Source organism: Marmota monax, unplaced genomic scaffold, assembly GCF_021218885.2.
Source record: "Marmota monax isolate L192 unplaced genomic scaffold, Marmota_monax_Labrador192_F-V1.1 WCK01_AAM20220418_F8-fsc00008, whole genome shotgun sequence".
Lineage (NCBI taxonomy): Eukaryota > Metazoa > Chordata > Mammalia > Rodentia > Sciuridae > Marmota > Marmota monax.
The window spans coordinates 240501-262772 of record NW_026694432.1 but is presented as its reverse complement, the minus strand read 5'-3'; the positions used below and the strand labels follow the sequence as shown (position 1 = coordinate 262772).

The following is a 22272-nucleotide window of genomic DNA, read 5'->3' as shown; positions in this document are numbered from 1 at the left end:
AAATTAAAAAATTCTCTCTTTCTCTCTCTCTTAAAAAAAAAAAATGAGATAGGTTAAAAAAAAAAGAGAATAAATGAAGTGATGTAGCATCCTTTGACCAAGAATGATGACTAATGGGATTTTCCTCAGCCCCAGTTAGGGATCTCCAATTTTTTCCAAAATTGATTTGATGGCTTCCTCTTTTTATAAATGAATCTTGAATTAATCTCATGTCCAGAAAAAAGTTTTGAAAATCCCTTTCTGTAAAGCTATTTTAGGGTCATTTGACACCCTTCTTTTTGTTCTGACTGCACTTGGGTCTAAATCTATCATAACTTTTACAAATAGTACTATAATTCTTTTTATAAGACTATGAACTCCTGAAGGGCAGAACCCATGTCTGCATCACTATCCTCTAAGTATTGAGTATTCAAAAAATGTTTCCAAAACAAGTGAATATAAAATTCTCTACATTGATGCAGACATAAACTCAAAGTAAAAAAAATATCAGCCAAACACATCTGCAAGATGCTGCATAAGTAACTCGCAATATCTTTTGATAGGTAACATCAAATACAGGGAAGGAAAAAAAATACAGTCTTTATGTTATTGGAGTGAGACAGTATCCAGGAAGGATGGGAAGCATCTGTTAGGTAACAAAAGGGAAACAGAATTGAAGATAATAGAAAACCATAAATCTAGTATGTGAACAGATATAAAGATCAGGAATAAAGAAAGGTCTTTCATTCTAAAATAAGTCTGAAAAGGCAGAAAGAAATAAGTTGTAAGAAATGTTAACAGCCTTAGTATCAAATACAGTAATACAACCCAGCTTTGAATAATTTTTCTTAAAATTATGCCGCACCTCACGTTCCTCTTCTTGCTCTTTGCGAATCTGCTCCAAACGAAACTGTTCTGCCATCTCTCTCTCATGAGCTTCCCTCTGTTGATAAAATAGATGGGGAGCAAGCATGTAATATATGTATATGTATATGTGTGTGTGTGTGTGTGTGTGTATGTATATATATATATATATATATATATATATATATATATATATATATATATATAAAATATTCTTTTTTTTAATAAATAAAATTTTATTTATTGGAGATTGAACCCAGGGCCTCATACAAGCTAGGCAAGTGCTCTACCATTAAACTACATCTATAGCCCTTTCTGATTTTTATTTTGAGTCATGGTCTCATTAAATTGCCCAAGCTAGCCTTGAATTTATAATCCTCTTGACTCATCCTCCAGACTATCTGTGATTACAGGCATGCTTCACTGTGCCTGGCTAATATTTGTTTACCTTAAACAAGGAAAAAACCAAAACCAAAACAAAACTCAAAGGCCTTATTTAACAAAATTCAGAGGTACACAGTGGTAATAGCAGTGCTTCTCTCCAGAATAAGAACAGATATAAAAGGTTCCTACTGTAATGCTTTGAGCACTTTGGGTAATGTGTCATTCAAGATCCTTCCTTCCTCTCTTTCATCTTCCTTTATGGCCTTTTCTGATCTCTCTCCTGTCACCAGATCTTTCTTTTTTTCTACATTTTTTAAAAAATTGGTACATTATAGTTATACACAATGATGGGATTTGTTGTTACCTATTTGTACATGTACACAGTGTAATGATATAATTTGGCCAGTATCACTCCTCGCAACCCATCTCTCACCTCTGGGTCCCTTTCTTCTACTGGTCTCTCTTTGATTTTCATGAGCTCTGTCTCTACTTTCTTTCCCTTTCTCCTCTTTAGCTTCCACATATGAGAGAAAACACGCGACCCTTGACTTTCTGAGTTTGTCCCCAAATCTTGAACTCTAGTCATATCAGCCTTTATCCATTGTGTATGCTTTCTGGGTTCTAGCTTATATTATTTCTTCTTTCCCTGTATAGTTACTTGTATCACTTCTATGAAATATTCCAGAGAACATTCTCATTTTCTGGTTATCCAAAAAGGTTGGGAAAATTTTTCCAATGAAACTCCTGCTCAATGAATGAACTCTCTCAAAACTCAGTGCTTCTCTTATGGCACTTAGGATCCTTGTTTTATGTTACAGCTATTAGTGTTATTGTGTTATTGACTTAATCTAATCAACCACATTTATCAGTATTCCTTTGAGGGCAGAAACTATGGCTTATACATTTTCCACTCCATTTTCAAAACCCAATACAGTAGCAGGTCCTGAAGAAGAAAATCAAATTTTTGATTTTTTTTCTAAGATTAAACAAATCAGTGTCATTAACAGTGACTACACATTAGAATCACCTAGAGTTATTATTTTTTTTAAACTGTTAGGCTGTATGACAGACCAATAAATAATAAATAAAATACTGTAGGCTCATTCTTATTGTTATTTTTATGATTCTGGCAAACTTTATTTTGTCTAAATGAACCATGCTTTAAGGATTATGGATAGAATTATATTTTCTCTTTATTAAATCTAGCTCTCCCTATTGTAAATCCAATATTTTGGCGGATAAAAGTAATAAAAGGGCTGATATTCAGATAATCAAAGACCAGAAGTATATCTATATTCTAGAAGTACCTTGACAAAACCTACCTTTGCTCTGTCAGCCTCAAGTGAAAGGCGATAGGCCTCATCTTGCTCTCTCTTCACATTTTCTCTGGCTTCACGTTCATCCTTAAAAGAAAGAAAAAAGAGTCAACTGAGTTTTTATATTTTTTTAAAGGAAAAAACTGATGTTAACCCCTTGTATTATTTCTGCATGAATTTATTATTAAATAAGGAATGTTTTAGGTGTACCAGACATAAATAAACAATGAGTAATATGGTAATAAATAGTAAAGATGTTTAAATTCTAGCTCTGCTACTTATAAACTGTGTGACCTGTGTAAGTTATTTAACCTTTCTAGATCTCTGTATTCCTTAATTGTAAAATAGACATAATATTTGTCTTCTAGGGTTATTGTGAGAATTAAATGCAACAATATGAAATTGTCTAGCAAAGCATCTGGCACTAGTTCATTTGCACAATTATTAGTTCCTTTTTGCCCTTATTTTGATTTTTTTCTAAGATTAATTTAGAGACTGTTCATCAGTGGGACTAAGGACTGGGAAGAATGAAAGTAAAATATGCTTGTTATGTTAACCTCATTCAACACCTCAGCACTAAAACTTTGCTCATCAAGTAAGTATTTTACCACTACATTTATATTCATGAAGTGCAAGTAGCAGAAGTTACCTAAGTTCGAAAACCTTGTTCAATATTTTAGCTTCTGAAGTGAGTATACCATCTGCTTATATTTAAATCATGATTTCATATGAAATTAAAATTTAATTCACTAACAGAATTTCTCATTTGTAAAGCTCAGCAGTGTAGCCAATAATATACTTGTACTCAAACTTAATAAATACCCACACCTGTCCACATTAGTGTTGGTTCCCTTTAGTCATTGTGTATTAGGTTGAACCATGTAAAGTCATCAATATTTGAATATTTTTGACCTATAAAACTGGAAATTTGTCGGGCACAATGGCACTTCGGAGGCTAAGGCAGGCAGAGGACAAGTTCTAGTCCAGTCTAGGCAATTTAGTGAGGCCCTGTCTCAAAATAAAAGCTCTGTTAAGAATTGTAATATTTCACTGATTCTCAGTCTTTCAAACAAAAAATCAGGAAGAATTAGATGTTGCTAACCTGAAGCTGAGTGTTATACTATATATGATGAAAGGGTATAAGGGTATATTGGGGAAATTATATTTGGTAATAAAATATCCAGAACCATGTTTAACCTTAGAGATCACTCAGGCTACAAAGCAGTCAGAACAATTTATATGTCAAATAATATACATGAATAAAAATGAATTTTAAAAGCATCTTATTAGAGACATATTTAGCACTTAGTATTTACATTTTAAAGTTGTAGGAGCATTTTTCTTTAAGTACATTTCACTAATTTCAACTGATTATCTTTCATTTGGGTCTATTAACCAAGGTTTTACTATGACTAGATACAATCAAACTGCTAAGGAATATTTTTGTTTTTCTGTGTTTATCTGTATTTGCCTAATGTATTACTCTATGAACTCATTTCCCCACCCCAAACACAATTTATATAGAGTGGCTCCTTAGTAGTTCATTTGACCATTGTTGATCTATATTTGATAATTATTTTCAGGTAATAGAAGAGAGAAGACTAGCAGACCTGTGTTTTGAGTTCTAGCCCTGCCAGTAGCAAGCTATGTGTTTGGGGGTAAATATTGTCTTTCTTTTTAGACATCTATTAAAATAAAGAATTGAACTTCTAAGGATCCTCTGCCTTTATGGATAATGCATCTTTTCAAATTAATCTATCTCTAGAATACAATCAACAAATTATGAAAGTAATCTTACCTTTCTATATTTAAATGGGGAAATATTTAAGATGCTTAAAATTTTAATTTGACTTTACTTTTCTGACCTAAGACTTTTCAAATTGGTTTAGGTTTATCTCAGAACACATTTTCTGCTTTTCCTTTAAAGCATTTATCACAATTGCAATTAATTATCATATAATTATTTATTTAAGGTGTGTTTTCCCCATGATACTGTAATCTCCACAAATAGAAATCATCTATATTATATACCTCTGTATTCCACACACAAATTGAATCAATCTACATACCCACCTACCTTTTTGGTGCTGGGGACTAAACCCAGGGCCTAGAGCATGCTAAAAATACACACTCTGCCAGTAAGCTATATCCTATCCCCAAGTGTAACAATGAATAAATGAATCATCTTTCCAGGCATAAAGTATCTATTGTTTGCAGTAAAATTTAAGGAGGAAAAAGATTCAGCTCATCCATAAAGTGGCCCCATCTGAGTCAATGCAATTGACTGGCTAGGCAGTAATGACTTGTTATGATACTATGTACATACAACAAAGGGATAAGCTATCACAGCTGGAAGCCATTTAAGCACAAATACAATTTATAATACAAGCATTCTAAGTAAACAGATTTGTTTTAAAACAGACTGTTGCAGATATTAAAGTCTGTTAAATATAAGATCTCTGCCCCAGAATGTGGCACCCATTGTGAGAGGGCTTCCTGACCAATTAACTTCCTTCCTGCCTACACTTCTTTTCTCCCTTCCTCTTCCCTTCCCTCTCAACAAATCCTTCTTGGACATGCCACCCCAGTCACACTTGTTATAAAGTCTACTGATCTATTGTTAAGTGTTCAGATTTTATGTTATTTTAAATACTACAACTACTTTGGAAATCAGTCTGGCAGTTTCTTAAAAAAGTTAACAACATATCGATCATATGACCTAGTCATTTCAGTATTAATTAGTTACCCAAGACAAATGAGTACACACGTTCATACAAAAATATGTACACAACAGACAAAACCTAGGAAATAATCCAACTGTTCATTGTGAAAGTTATCAGAATAAAAATAGTTTTGCTTGTAAAAACAAAACAATAAATAAATAAAAGCTGTGAGGTTATGAAGGAAGAGTTTCTCACACAATTGCCGATTAGTAATTACCAGAACCACATTAGTAATGCATTATTAATGCCAGAACCACAACCCTGCATAAAAGCTACTACAATTTTATTAAAAAAAAAATACTTTTGCAAGGATATCTGACCAGCTACTGTCTGTCAACCTCAGACTGGCATCCTCATTTTGAGCTAAGAAATTTCTCCTTGACCTAACCTTTTTGAATATGCTCAAAGGTTACTATGGCATATTTATTTTCATTGCAATTCAATTCCCCAATAAAAATTAATAAATTTTCAGAGAATCTCTTTCTGATTTACTTAATTGATACCATCAACAGGTGAACATTTAAAAAAGCCCTGAGTACATAAATATAAAAACTAATATTTTTAGGGTACTGGGGATTGAATTCGAGGGTGATTTATCACTGTACATCCCCAGCTCTTTATTTTTTGAGAAAAAGTCTCACTAAACTACCAAGGTTGGCCTTGAACTTGTGATTTTCCTGCCTCAGTATCCCAAGAGGCTGTACTGTATCTGGCAAAAATATGAACACTACTGAAAGCAACATTAGGGGCTTTTGTCAAACTATTCCTTGTTCAGAGCAGATAGACACTGGAACCTCTGTCATAATACTATATAACAATTCCTCTTAATATGATTTCAGAGAATGGTAAGCCCTTTATTAGCTGCATTTACATACATTTTAAGCCAATTATAATAGGGTATGGTGTCCTCTAAATCCACTGAGTTAGAGACTGAAAGGAAGAGGCAAGATCAGAAATGAGAGACTTAGGTTCGAAGGTAGTCAACACAAAGCAGAATCAAGACCCAAGACAACAGCACTGAAATGCAGGGTTAAATCAATCTGCTCAACTTCATTCAAAAAACAGTGAAAACAGAGACAGAGAATAAACAACTAAGAACTGAAGCTACTGATTCTTAGCTTTGCCCTTTTCATTTTCTTAAATGAAGATGATGATATGGTGGTGGAGGTGGTTGCTATGGTCATGTAGCTGTCTCAGAGGTAGTGCACTTGCCTGGCATGTGTGGGGCACTGGGTTTGATTCGCAGCACCATATATAAATCAATGAATGAATGAACGAATAAATAAATAAGTAATAAAGGTCTATCAACAACTAAAAAATATTAAAAAAAAAAAAAAAGCAGGGCTGGGGATCTGGCTCCAATGTTAGCGCGCTCGTCTGGCAGCGTGCGGCCCAGGTTCGATCCTCAGCACCACATACAAACAAAGATGTTGTATGCGCCGAGAAACTAAAAAATAAATATTAAAATTCTCTCTCTCTCTGTCTCTTAAAAAAAAAAAAAGAGCAGACTGACAATCTTTCCATTGCATATTAGAAAAGTAAGGACTTTGGCATTCAGAGTTAATTACACAGAATCTGCCATGTCTATTTCAATGGTTGGTTGATGGGAACTCAGATCAGGCAGTAGTCTCATAAGTACAAATTTTAGTCATCATCATCAGCTATTGGGAGGCCAGACTTGCCTTATATGTTGGCAGCCTGGTTTTAAGATCCAGCTTCTTTAACAATGAATAAAGTACTAAATTGGAATACTGTATTTTAGAACAGAAGAATCTTCAAGCTTTCTTGTGTGTATATATGTGTGTTATGGACTAATCAGAAAGACAGATATGACACTGCAATTTGAGCTATTTGGCTATTTTTTCAATGTTTTTTTAAAAGGCATTTATGCAAAATTTAAAAATGCAAAAGTTTAATTATTCTTAAAGGCAACACTATTAATATAGTTAGGTGGTAGTTGATCAAAATTATGAATACCTTGAATGCCACTGAGTTGTATGCTTTACAACAGTTAACCATACATTATGTGAATTCCACTTGCATTAAAAAAATTTCCTAAAACCAAAACAAACAAAAACAAACAAAGCAAAACTGTGGTATGTACATATTGTGGAATAATGCTCAGCAATGAAAAGGAATGAGTCAGTGATAAATGCAACAATGGGGATGAATTTCAAAACAATTATGCTGAACAGAAGAAACTCTCGTGTTGTAGTTTAGATCTTGAATGTCCCAAAAGGCTTGGTTCCATAAGGCAGGATTGTTCAGAGGAGGAGCTTTGGGGAAGGGACTGGATCATGAGGTATTATGGTTGGGCTATGATGTGTTCCCCAAAGCTCCTGTGTTAAGACCTTTTTTTTTTTTTTATTTGGAGTGCTGGGGACTAGAACCCAGTGCGTTGTGCAAGCGAGGTGAGCACTATACCAACTGAGCTATATGCCCAGCCTAAGCTCCTGTGTTAATACAGGTATGTTTGAAGGTAAAAAGACTAGACTGTAAAAGCTGCAATCTAATCAGTCTATACTAGTTTGAATGGACTGATTAGGTGGTAAATGTAGTCAGGTGGGGCATGGCTAGAGAAGGTGAGTCAATGGGGGCTTGTCCTGGAAGGGTTCTTCCCTGAGATCCCTTACCTCATCTCTCTCTCTGCTTTCTGGCCAATATGAGGTGAGCTGCTTTTTTCCAACCTGCCTTTCAGTCATGATGTTCGCCTCACTTGGGCCCAGAGTAATAGACTTGGTTGTCTATGGACTGAGACCTCTGAAACTGTGACCCCAGTCACAGTTGAAAAGCTGACTAAAACATGAAGACTCTGATCTTATCAATGGATTAATCCACTGATGGATTCATAATGAAACAGACTGTTAGGAGGTTGTGGAAACTGTAGGAGGTAAGACCTAGTTGAAGGGAGTAGGTCCTAGGGGGCATGCCATGGGGAATATATCTTGTCCCAGACTCTTCCTCTTTCTCTTTGCTTCCTGGCTGTCATAAAGTGAGCAGCCTCCTTTGTTACTTGCTCCTCCTGCCATGATATTATTTAAATCTTTCTTCAGGTCCAAAACAATGGAGCCAGCTGACAATGGATGTTTCCTTGAAACCATGAGCCAAAATAAATCTTTCCCCTTTTAAGTTGTTCTTTCTCAAGCATTTTGTCATGGCAAGCGAGCTAACACAGAATGATTTAATCTTTTATAATATTCCAGAAAATGCAAACAAATTTATACTGACAGAAAGATCATGGGTACCTGACATTTGAGTTGGCAGAGGCAAGAGAGAGGGATTAAAAAGATGCATAAAGAAGCTATGGGTGCAATGTATAGTTTACCATTTGGAATGTAGTAAGGGTTTCGTAGCTATATAGATATGTCAAAACTTGTCAAATTACACATTTTATAAGTATAGTTTACTGTTTCTCAATTATACACAATATAGCTTTAGAATAATACTTCAGAATAATAAGAATAATACTGCAAAAATTAAGGAATGAATTCAAATGAATGGATAAAGGAGAAGGGAAAATTAATAAAACATCATTAATATGAAGAAATTACCTGAATTTGAACACAGAAAGATAAAGAAATAAAATATGGTAGAGAATTTAAGAGATATGGAGGATAGAAATAATAAGCATCTGCCAGGAATTCTAGGAGAGAATATATAGAATGAAGCTATACTTAGAGATAATATTTTTGACTTTTCCAGTATAGAGGAAAGATAAGAATAAGTACAAAAAACCATTTAAAATAGTAACTCCTGGGATCCAACATGGCGGCGGGCACGGAGAAATCAAGTCTCTGACCTCTTCAGCTGCGCAGGCATAGGGAGTCGTAAACCATCTAAATGCTGTTTGCTCAGGATCACTAGGCAATGGTGAGCTGACGTGGATCTGGGGCGAACAGTCTGGGCCTCTCAGAACACACACCGAGCCCGGATCGGCTGAATTCAAGATCCCGTTCACCTGCTTCTCGCAGACAAACTGCTGTGACTCAGCACTAAACGATCCCGCTGAAACAACTGGTCGGCCTTTCTAAACCTGCGGAGGTTAATGCCAACTGACCCTTCATAGGCAGTGGCCACAGGATTGAGACGGGGCTTGGGAGAGCCAGTCAGGACCCACCCGTTGCACTGGTCACCCGGCAAAGGGAACGAACTGTCGCCATTTGCATGGGATACCACCATGGCAGAGAACTGACGTCACCAGAATGCGGCAGAGGAGATAACTTCACCGAAACCAGCGGCGATAGGTGTGTAATCCCCTAGCCTTCCCTCTCCACACAGCGGGGAAACCTTAAGGGCCCCTCCCAGCTCTCCCTTGAGCACCATAGCCAGACCGAGGGAATCAGGAGTGGCGCGGGACCCGCGGCGCGGAACTCCTGGCTAATGCTCCCACCAGTGCCGACAACTGAGGTTTCTTGCACCAGCTACCGGGGGCGTGGCTACCGGAGGGCAAGCAAAATTCGCTGAGGGTTCTCAGCCCCAAGCTCCACAAACTTAGGGTCTGAGGAAATGGCAAACAGGGAGAGTGTGCCCAGTCGTTCATGAAAATAGGGCTCCCAGGAGCAGCAGACCTGGCGTGTAGCCAGTATTGTGGTGAGCGTCACCAGTGAGCAGGGCCTGGCTTGAGGAAAAGTGGGGAAGTGACTAGACACAAGAGAAGGCCCTAGGCACTCAGGATTGGAGACCCGCCCAGTCTGGGAGGAGGAGCTGCTGCATAGTGATTGGTTCCCACGTATTGAGAGGAGAAGCTTGGCCCGATGGGCACAGCTCCACCTACTGGAAGAGAAGTTAATCAAACTCTAAGACTGCATTTATTAATTTTTTTTATTTGGGTTTTTTTTTTCATTTTCATTTTTTGTTGTTTTTTAAATTTTTTTATTATTTTTTAAATTTTAATTTTTTTATTATTTTTTAAAATTTTTTTCTTTTTTTATTTTCTATTTTTTTCTTTTGTCTTTTCAATTTCCTTATTCCTCCTTCCTTGAATTCTACCTGCTTATTCTCATTCTCTTTAGTCACTTCTTCCCTTCCCTTCTAATACCTTTCCTCCCAAGCATCAAATAAATTTATAGGAGTAAACAGTAACTCAGCAGTCAAACAGAACAAGAAGTAACATGAGCAGCATGAAAAAGCAAGGAAGAAAAGGAGTACAAACAATGCAGGACAGCCTAAATATTCAGGAGGACCTAGAGGCATCAGAAAAATGGTCAAATAAAGAACTCAAGGAATACCTTAGACAGATGGAATGGAACCTTAAAGAGGATATGAGACAGCAAATTCAAACAGTGAAAGAACACATTGAAAATGAATTACATAAACAGATAAAAGAAATTAAGCACCTTTATCAGGAGATAGAGATTATAAAAAAAATCAAACAATAATTCTAGAAATGAAGGAAACTATAAACCAAATTAAAAACTCAAATGAGAGTATCACTAACAGAGTGGAGCAAGTAGAAGCCAGAACGCCAGATAATGAAGACAAAATATATCATCTTGAAAAAAGTCTAGCCAACTCAGAAAGGCTGGTAAAAAATCACGAGAAAAACATCCAAGAGATATGGGATAACATAAAAAAACCAAACTTAAGAGTCATCGGGATAGAGGAAGGTATAGAGGTTCAAACCAAGGGAATGAGCAACCTGCTGAATGAAATAATTATAGAAAACTTTCCAGAAATAAAAAAGGAAATGGATATACAAATTGTAGATGCATACAGGACACCGAGCATACAAAATCACAGTAGACCAACGCCAAGACACATTGTGATGAAGATATCCAATATATAGAACAAAGAGAAAATATTAAAAGCTACAAGAGAAAGGAGGCAGATTACATTCAGGGGTAAACCAATAAGGTTAACAACGGATTTTTCATCACAGATGCTGAAAGCGAGAAAATCCTGGAACAACGTATTTCAAACACTGAAAGACAATGAATGCCAAACAAGAATTTTGTATCCAGCAAAATTAAGTTTCAGGTACTACAACGAAATAAAAATCCTTCATGATAAACAAAAGTTAAAAGAATTTGCAGCCAGAAAACCAGCATTGCAAAGCATCTTGAGCAAAACACTACACGAGGAAGAAATGAAAAACAATAACCAAAACCAACAGTGGGAAGTGCCTCAGTAAAGACAGAGGGCGGGGGAAAGCTAATCATGGAGAAACAAACTAAATTAAACAAACAAAAAAAAAGATAAATAATCAAACATGGCTGGAAGTACAAACAATATATCAATAGTAACCCTAAACGTTAATGGCTTAAACTCTCCAATAAAGCGACACAGGCTGGTAACATGGATTAAAAAAACAAATCCAACAATATGCTGCCTCCAGGAGACACATCTGATTGGAAAAGACATACACAGGCTGAAGGTGAAAGGTTGGGAAAAAATATACCATGCACATGGTCCTCGTGTAAGCAAGCAGGGGTGGCCATCCTCATATCGAATAAAATCGACTTCAAGACTAAGTTAATCAAAAGGGATAAGGAAGCACATTATATACTGTTAAAAGGAACCATTCACCAATAAGACATAACAATTATCAATATTTATGCACCAAATAATGGTGCTGCGACATTCATAAAACAAATTCTCCTCAAGTTCAAGAATCAAATAGACCACAACACAATAATTATGGGTGACTTCAACACACCTCTCTCACCATTGGACAGATCCTCCAAACAAAAGTTGAATAAAGAAACTATAGAACTCAATATCACAATCAATAACCTAGACTTAACTGACATATATAGAATATATCAACCATCATCAAGTGGATATACTTATTTCTCAGCAGCACATGGATCCTTCTCAAAAATAGACCATATATTGTGCCATAGGGCAACCCTCAGTAAATATAAAGGGGTGGAGATAATACCATGCATTTTATCTGATCATAATGGAATGAAACTGGAAATCAATGATAAAAGAAGGAAGGAAAAATCCTACGTCACATGGAAAATGAACAATATGTTACTGAATGATCAATGGGTTACAGAAGACATAAAGGAGGAAATCAAAAAATTCTTAGAGATAAATAAAAATACAGACACAACATATCGGAATCTATGGGACACAAAGAAAGCAGTTTTAAGAGGGGAATTCATCGCCTGGAGGTCATTCCTCAAAAAAAGAAAAAAACAACAAATAAATGAGCTCACACTTCATCTCAAAGCCCTAGAAAAGGAAGAGCAAAACAACAGCAAATGTAGCAGAAGGCAAGAAATAATTAAAATCAGAGTGGAAATCAACGAAATGGAAACAAAAGAAACTATTGAAAAAATTGACAAAACTAAAAGTTGGTTCTTCGAAAAAATAAATAAGATTGTCAAACCCTTAGCCATGCTAACAAAGAGAAGAAGAGAGAGAACTCAAATTACTAACATACGGGATGAAAAAGGCAACATCACAACAGATACTACAGAAATACAGAAGATAATTAGGAATTATTTTGAACACCTATATTCCAATAAAATAGAAGATAGTGAAGACATCGATAAATTTCTTAAGTCATATGATTTGCCCAGACTGAGTCAGGAGGATACACACAATTTGAACAGACCAATATCAATGGATGAAAGAGAAGAAGCAGTCAAAAGACTACCAACCAAGAAAAGCCCAGGACCGGATGGGTATACAGTGGAGTTTTACAAAACCTTTAAAGAAGAATTAATACCAATACTTTTCTTGTTATTTCAGGAAATAGAAAAAGAGGGAGCTCTTCCAAATTCATTCTATGAGGCCAACATCACGCTGATTCCAAAACCAGATAAAGACACCTCAAAGAAAGAAAACTACAGACCAATATCTCTAATGAACCTAGATGCAAAAATCCTCAATAAAATTCTGGCGAATCGGATACAAAAACACCATCAAAAAAATTGTGCACCATGATCAAGTAGGATTCATCCCTGGGATGCAAGGATGGTTCAATATACAGAAATCAATAAATGTTATTCACCACATCAATAGACTTAAAGATAAGAACCATATGATCATCTCAATAGACGCAGAAAAAGCATTCGACAAAGTACAGCATCCCTTTATGTTCAAAACATTAGAAAAACTAGGGATAACAGGAACTTACCTCAACATTGTAAAAGCTATCTATGCTAAGCCTCAGGCTAGCATCATTCTGAATGGAGAAAAATTGAAGGCATACCCTCTAAAATCTGGAACAAGACAGGGATGCCCTCTATCACCACTTCTATTCAATATAGTTCTCGAAACACTGGCCAGAGCAATTAGACAGATGAAAGAAATTAAAGGCATAAAAATAGGAAAAGAAGAACTTAAATTATCACTATTTGGGGTAGACATGATTCTATACCTAGAAGACCCAAAAGGGTTTACAAAAAAACTACTAGAACTAATAAATGAACTCAGCAAAGTGGCAGGATATAAAATCAACACGCATAAATCAAAGGCATTTCTATATAACAGCGACAAATCTTCTGAAACGGAAATGAGGAAAAACACCCCATTCACAATATCCTCAAAAAAAAATAAAATACTTGGGAATCAACCTAACAAAAGAGGTGAAAGATTTATACAATGAAAACTACAGAACCCTAAAGAGAGAAATAGAAGAAGATCTTAGAAGATGGAAAAATATACCCTGTTCATGGATAGGCAGAACTAACATCATCAAAATGGCGATATTACCAAAAGTTCTCTATAGGTTTAATGCAATGCCAATCAAAATCCCAACGGCATTTCTTGTAGAAATAGATAAAGCAATCATGAAATTCATATGGAAAAATAAAAGACCCAGAATAGCAAAAGCAACTCTAAGCAGGAAGTGTGAATCAGGCGGTATAGCAATACCAGATTTCAAACTATATTACAGAGCTATAGTAACAAAAACAGCATGGTACTGGTACCAAAACAGGCAGGTAGACCAATGGTACAGAACAGAGGACACAGAGACTAATCCACAAAGTTACAACTATCTTATATTTGATAAAGGGGCTAAAAGCATACAATGGAGGAAGGACAGCACCTTCAACAAATGGTGCTGGGAAAACTGGAAATCCATATGCAACAAAATGAAACTGAATCCCCTCCTCTCGCCATGCACAAAAGTTAACTCAAAATGGGTCAAGGAGCTTGATATCAAATCAGAGACTCTGCGTCTCATAAGAAAAAGTTGGCTCCGATCTACATATTGTGGGGTCGGGCTCCAAATTCCTTAATAGGACACCCATAGCACAAGAGTTAATAACAAGAATCAACAAATGGGACTTACTTAAACTGAAAAGTTTTTCCTCAGCAAGAGAAACAATAAGAGAGGTAAATAGGGAGCCTACATCATGGGAACAAATTTTTACTCCTCACACTTCAGATAGAGCCCTAATATCCAGAGTATACAAAGAACTCAAAAATTTAAACAATAAGATAACAAATAACCCAATCAACAAATGGGCCAAGGACCTGAACAGACACTTCTCAGAGGAGGACATACAATCAATCAACAAGTACATGAAAAAATGCTCACCATCTCTAGCTGTCAGAGAAATGCAAATCAAAACCACCCTAAGATACCATCTCACTCCAGTAACATTGGCAGCCATTATGAAGTCAAACAACAACAAGTGCTGGAGAGGATGTGGGGAAAAGGGTACACTTGTACATTGCTGGTAGGACTGCAAATTGGTGCGGCCAATTTGGAAAGCAGTATGGAGATTCCTGGGAAAGCTGGGAATGGAACCACCATTTGACCCAGCTATTGCCCTTCTCGGACTATTCCCTGAAGACCTTAAAAGAGCGTACTACAGGGATACTGCCACATCGATGTTCATAGCAGCACAATTCACAATAGCTAGACTGTGGAACCAACCCAGATGCCCTTCAATAGATGAATGGATAAAAAAAAAAATGTGGCATTTATACACAATGGAGTATTATGCAGCACTAAAAAATGACAAAATCATGGAATTTGCAGGGAAATGGATGGCACTAGAGCAGATTATGCTAAGTGAAGCTAGCCAATCCCTAAAAAACAAATGCCAAATGTCTTCTTTGATATAATGAGAGCAACTAAGAACAGAGCAGGGAGGAAGAGCAGGAGGAAAAGATTAACATTAAACAGAGACATGAGGTGGGAGGGAAAGGGAGAGAAAAGGGAAATTGCATGGAAACGGAAGGAGACCCTCATTGTTATACAAAATTACATATAAGAGGTTGTGAGGGGAGTGGGAAAAAAAACAAGGAGAGAAATGAATTATAGTAGATGGGGTAGAGAGAGAAGACGGGAGGGGAGGGGAGGGGAGGGGGGATAGTAGAGGATAGGAAAGGTAGCAGAATACAACAGTTACTAATATGGCATTATGTAAAAATGTGGATGTGTAACCGATGTGATTCTGCAATCTGTATTTGGGGTAAAAATGGGAGTTCATAACCCACTTGAATCTAATACATGAAATATGATATATCAAGAGCTTTGTAATGTTTTGAACAACCAATAAAAAAAGTCCTGTATTGTTAATTTGATTAAATAAAGAAAAAAAGTAAAATAAAATAGTAACTCCTAGGACATGTAGCATTAACGTTAATTTAGAGCTTCTCAGAAATGCAGTCTTGAATCCCACTCCAGAATAACTGAATCAGAACATGAATTTCACCAGATCTCCTATAGCTGTTAAATTTTGAAAAGCACTACTTAAGAAGACCATAGCAATCTGCTGAACAATCAGTCTTACAGACAGGAAGAATATTTTTTATTAAAAGTAATATATCTAATATTGCTTAGGTTAAAAGAGATTGGAATGTTATTTTGACTTTTAGGAAAACCATGCATGAAGAAAGGTAACCCACACTCGTGGAAAAAAGTGGTTAAATACCAGGACTGGGCTCTAATCCTTTAGGATCTAGGTGAGAGTTTGGGAGATAAAACCTGTGCTTTTGAACAGTCCCACAACAGGTTTTCCAAACAGAAATGTAAATTCTTCACAAAGGAACTTGTCCACTCAGAGCATACATTCTGACAAACATAATAAGAGAAATAGTCAAACATATATTTCAACTCTAATATGATAGCTCTGTTATATAATAAATCTAGCTAACTGCTCTGGAAAATTTTGGTGTATGCACATATGTGCAACAGGGAGATGATATAATAATCTCTGATAAAATCTGAATAGTATATTCTGTGGCCACTTAAATGAGTCAGGATTCCTTTCTGAAAACAAGTGAGACAGGAGAAAGGTTACTTTCAATTATGGGTCAGCAAACTATGGTCTTTGGGCCAAAGTCAGCCTGTGGCCTGTTTTTATAAATAAAGTTATATTGGCTATGGCCATGCCTGGTTGTGCCCATTCATTTATATATTATCTATGGCTACTTTTAAGTTATCATGGGAGAATTGAGTAGCTGTGACAGGAAGGAGATAGCCCCAATGCCAATAATATTTACTATTCAGTTCTTTATAAAAAAGTTTGGTGATCCTTTAAAACCATTATAAAAATTGGTTTCAGCCTTTTAAACTTTCAATTTGCAGTAGGCAGGGAATAAAATCCTGATACGTTTAAATTTTATAAAGGTCTAGGGAGAATTTTAGGAAAAGGAAAGGTCTAAAGCAAAAGGCAACTAATTTGTTTTTACAAAAAAATCAGAAGCTATAACTTAGCTCTACATTATTATGAAAAATTTAAAGTTTCACAGTAGCATATTACAAATTTTGCATGGGTTAACAGTAACAAATCTTGAAAGGGATTTCACGGTATAGATAGAAATAATTTGATCAAAAACGAAAGCAAGAGAAAAATGGACAGGCGTTTACGTATGTAGGAGAGATTAGGGAATTATTTTCCATTTGGAGGCTTAGATATGTTCTTAGGCTTTGTTCTGAACCAGTTTGTATTCTGGCTTAGTTTCAGGTAATGAATTGAACATACCTACTGTGAGCAATGTATTGGGCCCAGTATGATGGGAAAGAGGAAAATTTTAAATTAGATCTTGCTTTAAAAAGCAGTATTTATATTACATTTTATCTAAAAGAAAAGAACAAGATTTTTATTTCCTTATTTTCATGAAGATTTTAATATTACTTATCAAATTCCTGTCATTGAAACCTCAGTTATCAGTAAAAGAATTATCCCTGTAAAACAAAATCACACAACACTATTTTCTGTTTCTCAATGATCTCCCCACATCATCAGAATAAAGTCTAAAACTTTCTAACATAGCCACACTTCATCAGTTTAACTGTCCACTTTTCCCTTCCACGCACCAAACAATAAACGTTCTCAGAGCTCCCAGAAGAGACTAGACTTCTGCACAAGTCTCTGCCTTTTACATCCTTTATCCTTAGCTTGGAACACTTCCCATCTTTTCTCTTTCGGGAAAAAAATCACACTTATCTTTCAGGCCTAACTTAAGAGTCAGTTCTAGGTATTCAGAGGCAAGACCTTTTCTACCATCCCTGTGTTGAATGGTTTCAGTCCTGTGTACCATTCACATCGTATTGTTGTAATGATACATTTACATATTTCCTTCTCATTATACTGTGAGCATATATATAGAGGGCAAAAAAAAAAGTGTTTTGGTAACCTGAGTTTTTAGCATAAGTTAACATATGGTTGGCATGTGGTGGATAATAATAGTAAACATTTAGCAAATGTTTATTATTGCCACTCTTTGGCAATTGCTAGAAACCTTGAGAAATGATAACAGGTAGGAATGAAAATGAGGAAACACCTTTCTTAAGGAAAATTATCCTCCTGTGAAGGGTGACTGGTTACACCAGGATTACATTTGTAACATGATCTGCATGAATGCCAAGTTTATTTTCAGGGGGAATCTTGATGCTGATTACTAGACACAGTGCTTGTCACACAGTAGGTATTCAACAAATATGGACTGAAGTCAAGTAGGAGGATAATTATGTGACTTCCTAAGTCACTAAAATAGATAAGCAAGTCCCTGCCAATTTTATAGATTCAGTGATTTCAGGAAGAAAAAGTAAAATAGCTAAAATATTTTATAATTTAAAGTTGAGTTTTCAAAACCTGCCCGCAAGGCCAACTTGATAATTATGTTTTTTAAGTTAAGTACCTGATTGGTACTTATTTAGAGAAAACAGAGATTTTAGTAATTAAACTATAATTTATAAGTGGACTAATTAATTAGGCACAAGCAAGACTAAAAATTTAGTTTAATTTCTTCTTTAGTGTTTGGGTGATTTTTTTCTCTTCCAAGTTATAGTCTAATTGGGGTAGAATTAGAGTTCAGATAATTCAGAACTTATTTCTGAAAATTTCTCAGATCATAGGGCATTCCAATAATCTTACAAAACAGAATATTTAAATAATGTCTGATATTTTCAAAGTATCAGAATTAGATATTTCTTCAAAGAAGACATAAAAATAGCCAAGAAATACATAAAAATGTGTTTGTTCATCATCATTAGTTGTTAGGGAAATGAAAACCAAACCACAAGGAGAAAATACCTTACACCTATTGTACAAAAATTAATAAAGATAAAATAATTTTTTAAAAATGGGTAAGTAACAAGTGTTGGTAGAAAATATCTTTCAGTGCAGGATGGGATATAAAGTGATGAATCCACCTTGGCACACAGTATGGTAGTTCCTCGAGAAATTTAATATAGAAGTCATTAAATAATGCTAGTGCTCAAAAACAGTGAAATAAGGCTTATGGCAAACCCCCCACTGAATATTCTATCTGGTTATTACCTATCATATTAAAGATTGCTAAAATGTTAGACTAACTAGTTTATTTTTAAAACTCCACTTAGAGATAGTTTTAAACAGAAAAATTTCAAAATAATCCACTGTAGAACTATGAAAACAGAGAGATGAATTCACAAGTAGCAAGTAACTTCCAAGTCCTAACTGTGATCAATTTGCTTTGCTAGAATGTCTCTGGAATTTCCGGTGGAGATGTTTAGAAAAGATTCTTTTTCATCTCAATAGAAGTGGTATGTGGGAGTAAGTTGAAAAGCTGGATTTAGGACTGGTTTGCTAATTTATTTAGTGGCAGGATTTTAAATGATGGATTGCTGTCTCAATGTCTAGAGGAAACTGGCTAACTTGTGAGAGTTTATGTTAAGGCTAAGCCAACCCAGAGACAATCTACATATCTGCCTGGTAACCTGTGAAGGAACCCACATATTTTAAGCATGATGCCTCATCTCTCAGACTAAAGTATTTATCTCGTTAAAGGTACCACAACTTCCAGTCCCTGCCGCTAAAATTCATTCAATCACACATTTATAAAACAATTACTGCACATCTATTTGATGTTAGGCCTTGGATTGGGAATTAGAGACAATAAGAGTAAGATATTTTCATTTTCTCATTATAAGACATAGTTGTTTTAGCTTAAAAATAAAGGATACATACATCTGGGTTAGTCAATTTACATACTCTGTTTCTTTTCATCTCCACAACAGCATAATAGGGTATTATTATTTCCAACTGACGAAAAGGGTAAACTGAAATTTGAACTGGCTATGTAACCTGCCCATGGTATATATAAGGAACGAAATTATACTTAGTTCTATCTGTTTCTAATGCTCATGTTCTTTCCACTAAACCAGTCATTCTCAAATTATTCCTGTATGTCACTTGATATATAGGAAACTTGTGAAAAAGGACTCTCTGAACCACCAGTGGAAATTCTGAATCTGTATTTTTAACAAAGGTGTGCTCACTGGACTACACTTTGAAAAGCACTGTACTTCCAAAAGCAAACAAAACAGACAAAATAAATATTATTATAAAGATATGAACAAAGCGTGAGCAAATGGCATAGCCATCAGAATTGGTTTCATTAATCACAAATTAATCATGTCAGTTTTTTGTCTAAAAGAAGTGAATGTTCGCTATTCGCAGTTTAAAGTTCAAACTCTATAGCAAAACATAGATTTTTGAAAGTGTTCCCTAGTGCACATCTTCAGCCTCATTTCTTCATTCTATGAACAGCTTCTTGCCTTATTAAATGACTTCTCCTTTCCCACATGTCCAACGCCATGACAACCTCTATGCTATATCTTATTTCTAAATTTTTGCCTCATCCTTTTCCCTCAACCCAAAATTATTACTTCCTATTCATTCTTCCAAATTCAGCTTATATTATTATTACTACAGAAAATACTTCCTGAGTACTTAGTATAACTCAGGTATCAGTCTAAGCACTTGATACGTTCTAATTCAATCTTCTCAATAACCTATCAAGTAACTTTGACTTAAGTAAATAACTGAGGCACAACAAGATTAAGTGATTTTTCTCAAGTTTATCATGAGACAGTGAGCTACTTTCCTTACTTACCCAGGACCTAATTCAAACTATCTCTTCAGATTCTTCTATCCTGCTTGGGTCTCCTACTCTTTTAACTTCCTTCCATTCCACTTGTATATGGACTATGTCTATCCATTTTGAATGTAATTGTTCCCTAATTGCTTCAGAAACTGAGGTTTCAATTATAAAGTGGCAAGCTCCCTGAGGGTAGAAACTGTGTCACTCTTTGTAATTGGCCTGGGATTATCAAAAGTCAGTCACTCAAAGAATTCTTGGACTGAAATACAGAGCAAGTATTTACCAGCTAACCTATGTTCAGTGATTAAAGAGAAAGCACATGAATTGGTAATAGGTAGTTCTTCCAAAACGAAGAATAAGGTAGTGAATGGGCAGGTGTTAGTGCCTTTCTTTATAGAAGTATGCCATTTTGTAAAGTGAATGTGAAGAGGCCCTAAAGCACATGATAGTTTGTTCTCCATGGTTGGCTGGTCCTGACTTTCAAAAGTGAAATCCTATAGTTCAGTCTCCTAGTAAATAGTAATTAGATAACCCACGTGTATACATTCAAATTGATTACTGGATTACAAACTTGCATAGAAAGTTTCACCCCCTTACCAGGTAGAGAAGTTTACAAAAACTCTGGGTGGGTTGCAAAGCTGAATATTTCTATTGCTTTACATGAACAAACTAGTTCAGGATTACAAAGTACATGCTCTTTGTCTCAGTTACACCTGGAATCTTTGCAGTGAAGAGAATACCTAGGTTGTATTCTTTATAATTTACATGTAGTTATTCTAGTCTCTCTTTTCCTTAGGATAAATCCTTCATAATTGCTAAAGTAGTGTAATCAAACATATAAACATGTATAAGTTATAAAAACTTTATGAATAGGTGAAAATAAGAATTTAAGGAAGCATTTTTCTAGCGAAAGTATAAGATTTTTTTCAAAAGAAAACGTTATTTAAAAACAAAATGATAGGGGCTGGGGATGTGGCTCAAGCGGTAGCGCGCTCGCCTAGCATGCGTGCAGCCCAGGTTCGATCCTCAGCACCACATACAAACAAAGATGTTGTGTCTGCCGAAAACTAAAAAATAAATATTGAAAAACTCTCTCTTAAAAAAAAAAAAATGATAGAATTCAAAATCATTTGAAAATTTTCTCCCCCCAACATATATTTTATTTAATCATCTACTAGATGTACCATTATAAGAAAAATGTTTAATTTAAGAGAAAGTAACACTAAAAAGAGAAAAAAAAATGTAACAATAGGATTGACTCTGTAAATGATCTTGGACAAATAACTTACAGAAGTTACCTGTTTCCTCATTTGTACAATGATGAAGTAAAATTAAATGAACTCAAAAGATTTCAGCTCAGTCTAGAGTAAAAAGAAAATAATAATAGGCTCTACCACTGTGCTACACCTCATCCCTTCTTAAAATTTTGAGACAAGTCTCACTAAGTTGCCCAGGCTGGCCTAGAATTTGTTATACTCTTGCCTCAGTCTTCCAAGTCACTGAGATTACAGGCATGCACTACCACACTCAGACACATATTTTATTTAATCATCAAAACATGCATAGAAGATAGGAACTTTTATCATCTGAATTTTATATAAGAGGAAATGAGAAACTAACTCAATAAGTCAGTGACCCAGGAATGCATTTATCTATCACAGTGCTGGGATCAAATCTGGACCAATTCCCACATGCTAGGCAAGTGCTCTACCACCGAACTCTAG

At 35.4% G+C, this 22272-nt stretch overlaps 1 protein-coding gene across 2 annotated transcripts in view; it reads right to left on the bottom strand.

The window, feature by feature from the left end:
- Faf1 (Fas associated factor 1) overlaps positions 1–22272 on the bottom strand; it is a 287958-nt gene that overhangs the window by 57796 nt on the left and 207890 nt on the right. For both annotated transcript variants that reach the window (XM_046468956.2, XM_058570760.1), the window contains exons 14-15: positions 2550–2630; positions 845–922 (exon numbers count right to left, since the gene is read on the bottom strand). In XM_046468956.2, coding sequence (XP_046324912.2) covers positions 845–922; positions 2550–2630 — 159 coding nt within the window. The remainder of the gene's footprint in view (positions 1–844; positions 923–2549; positions 2631–22272) is intronic.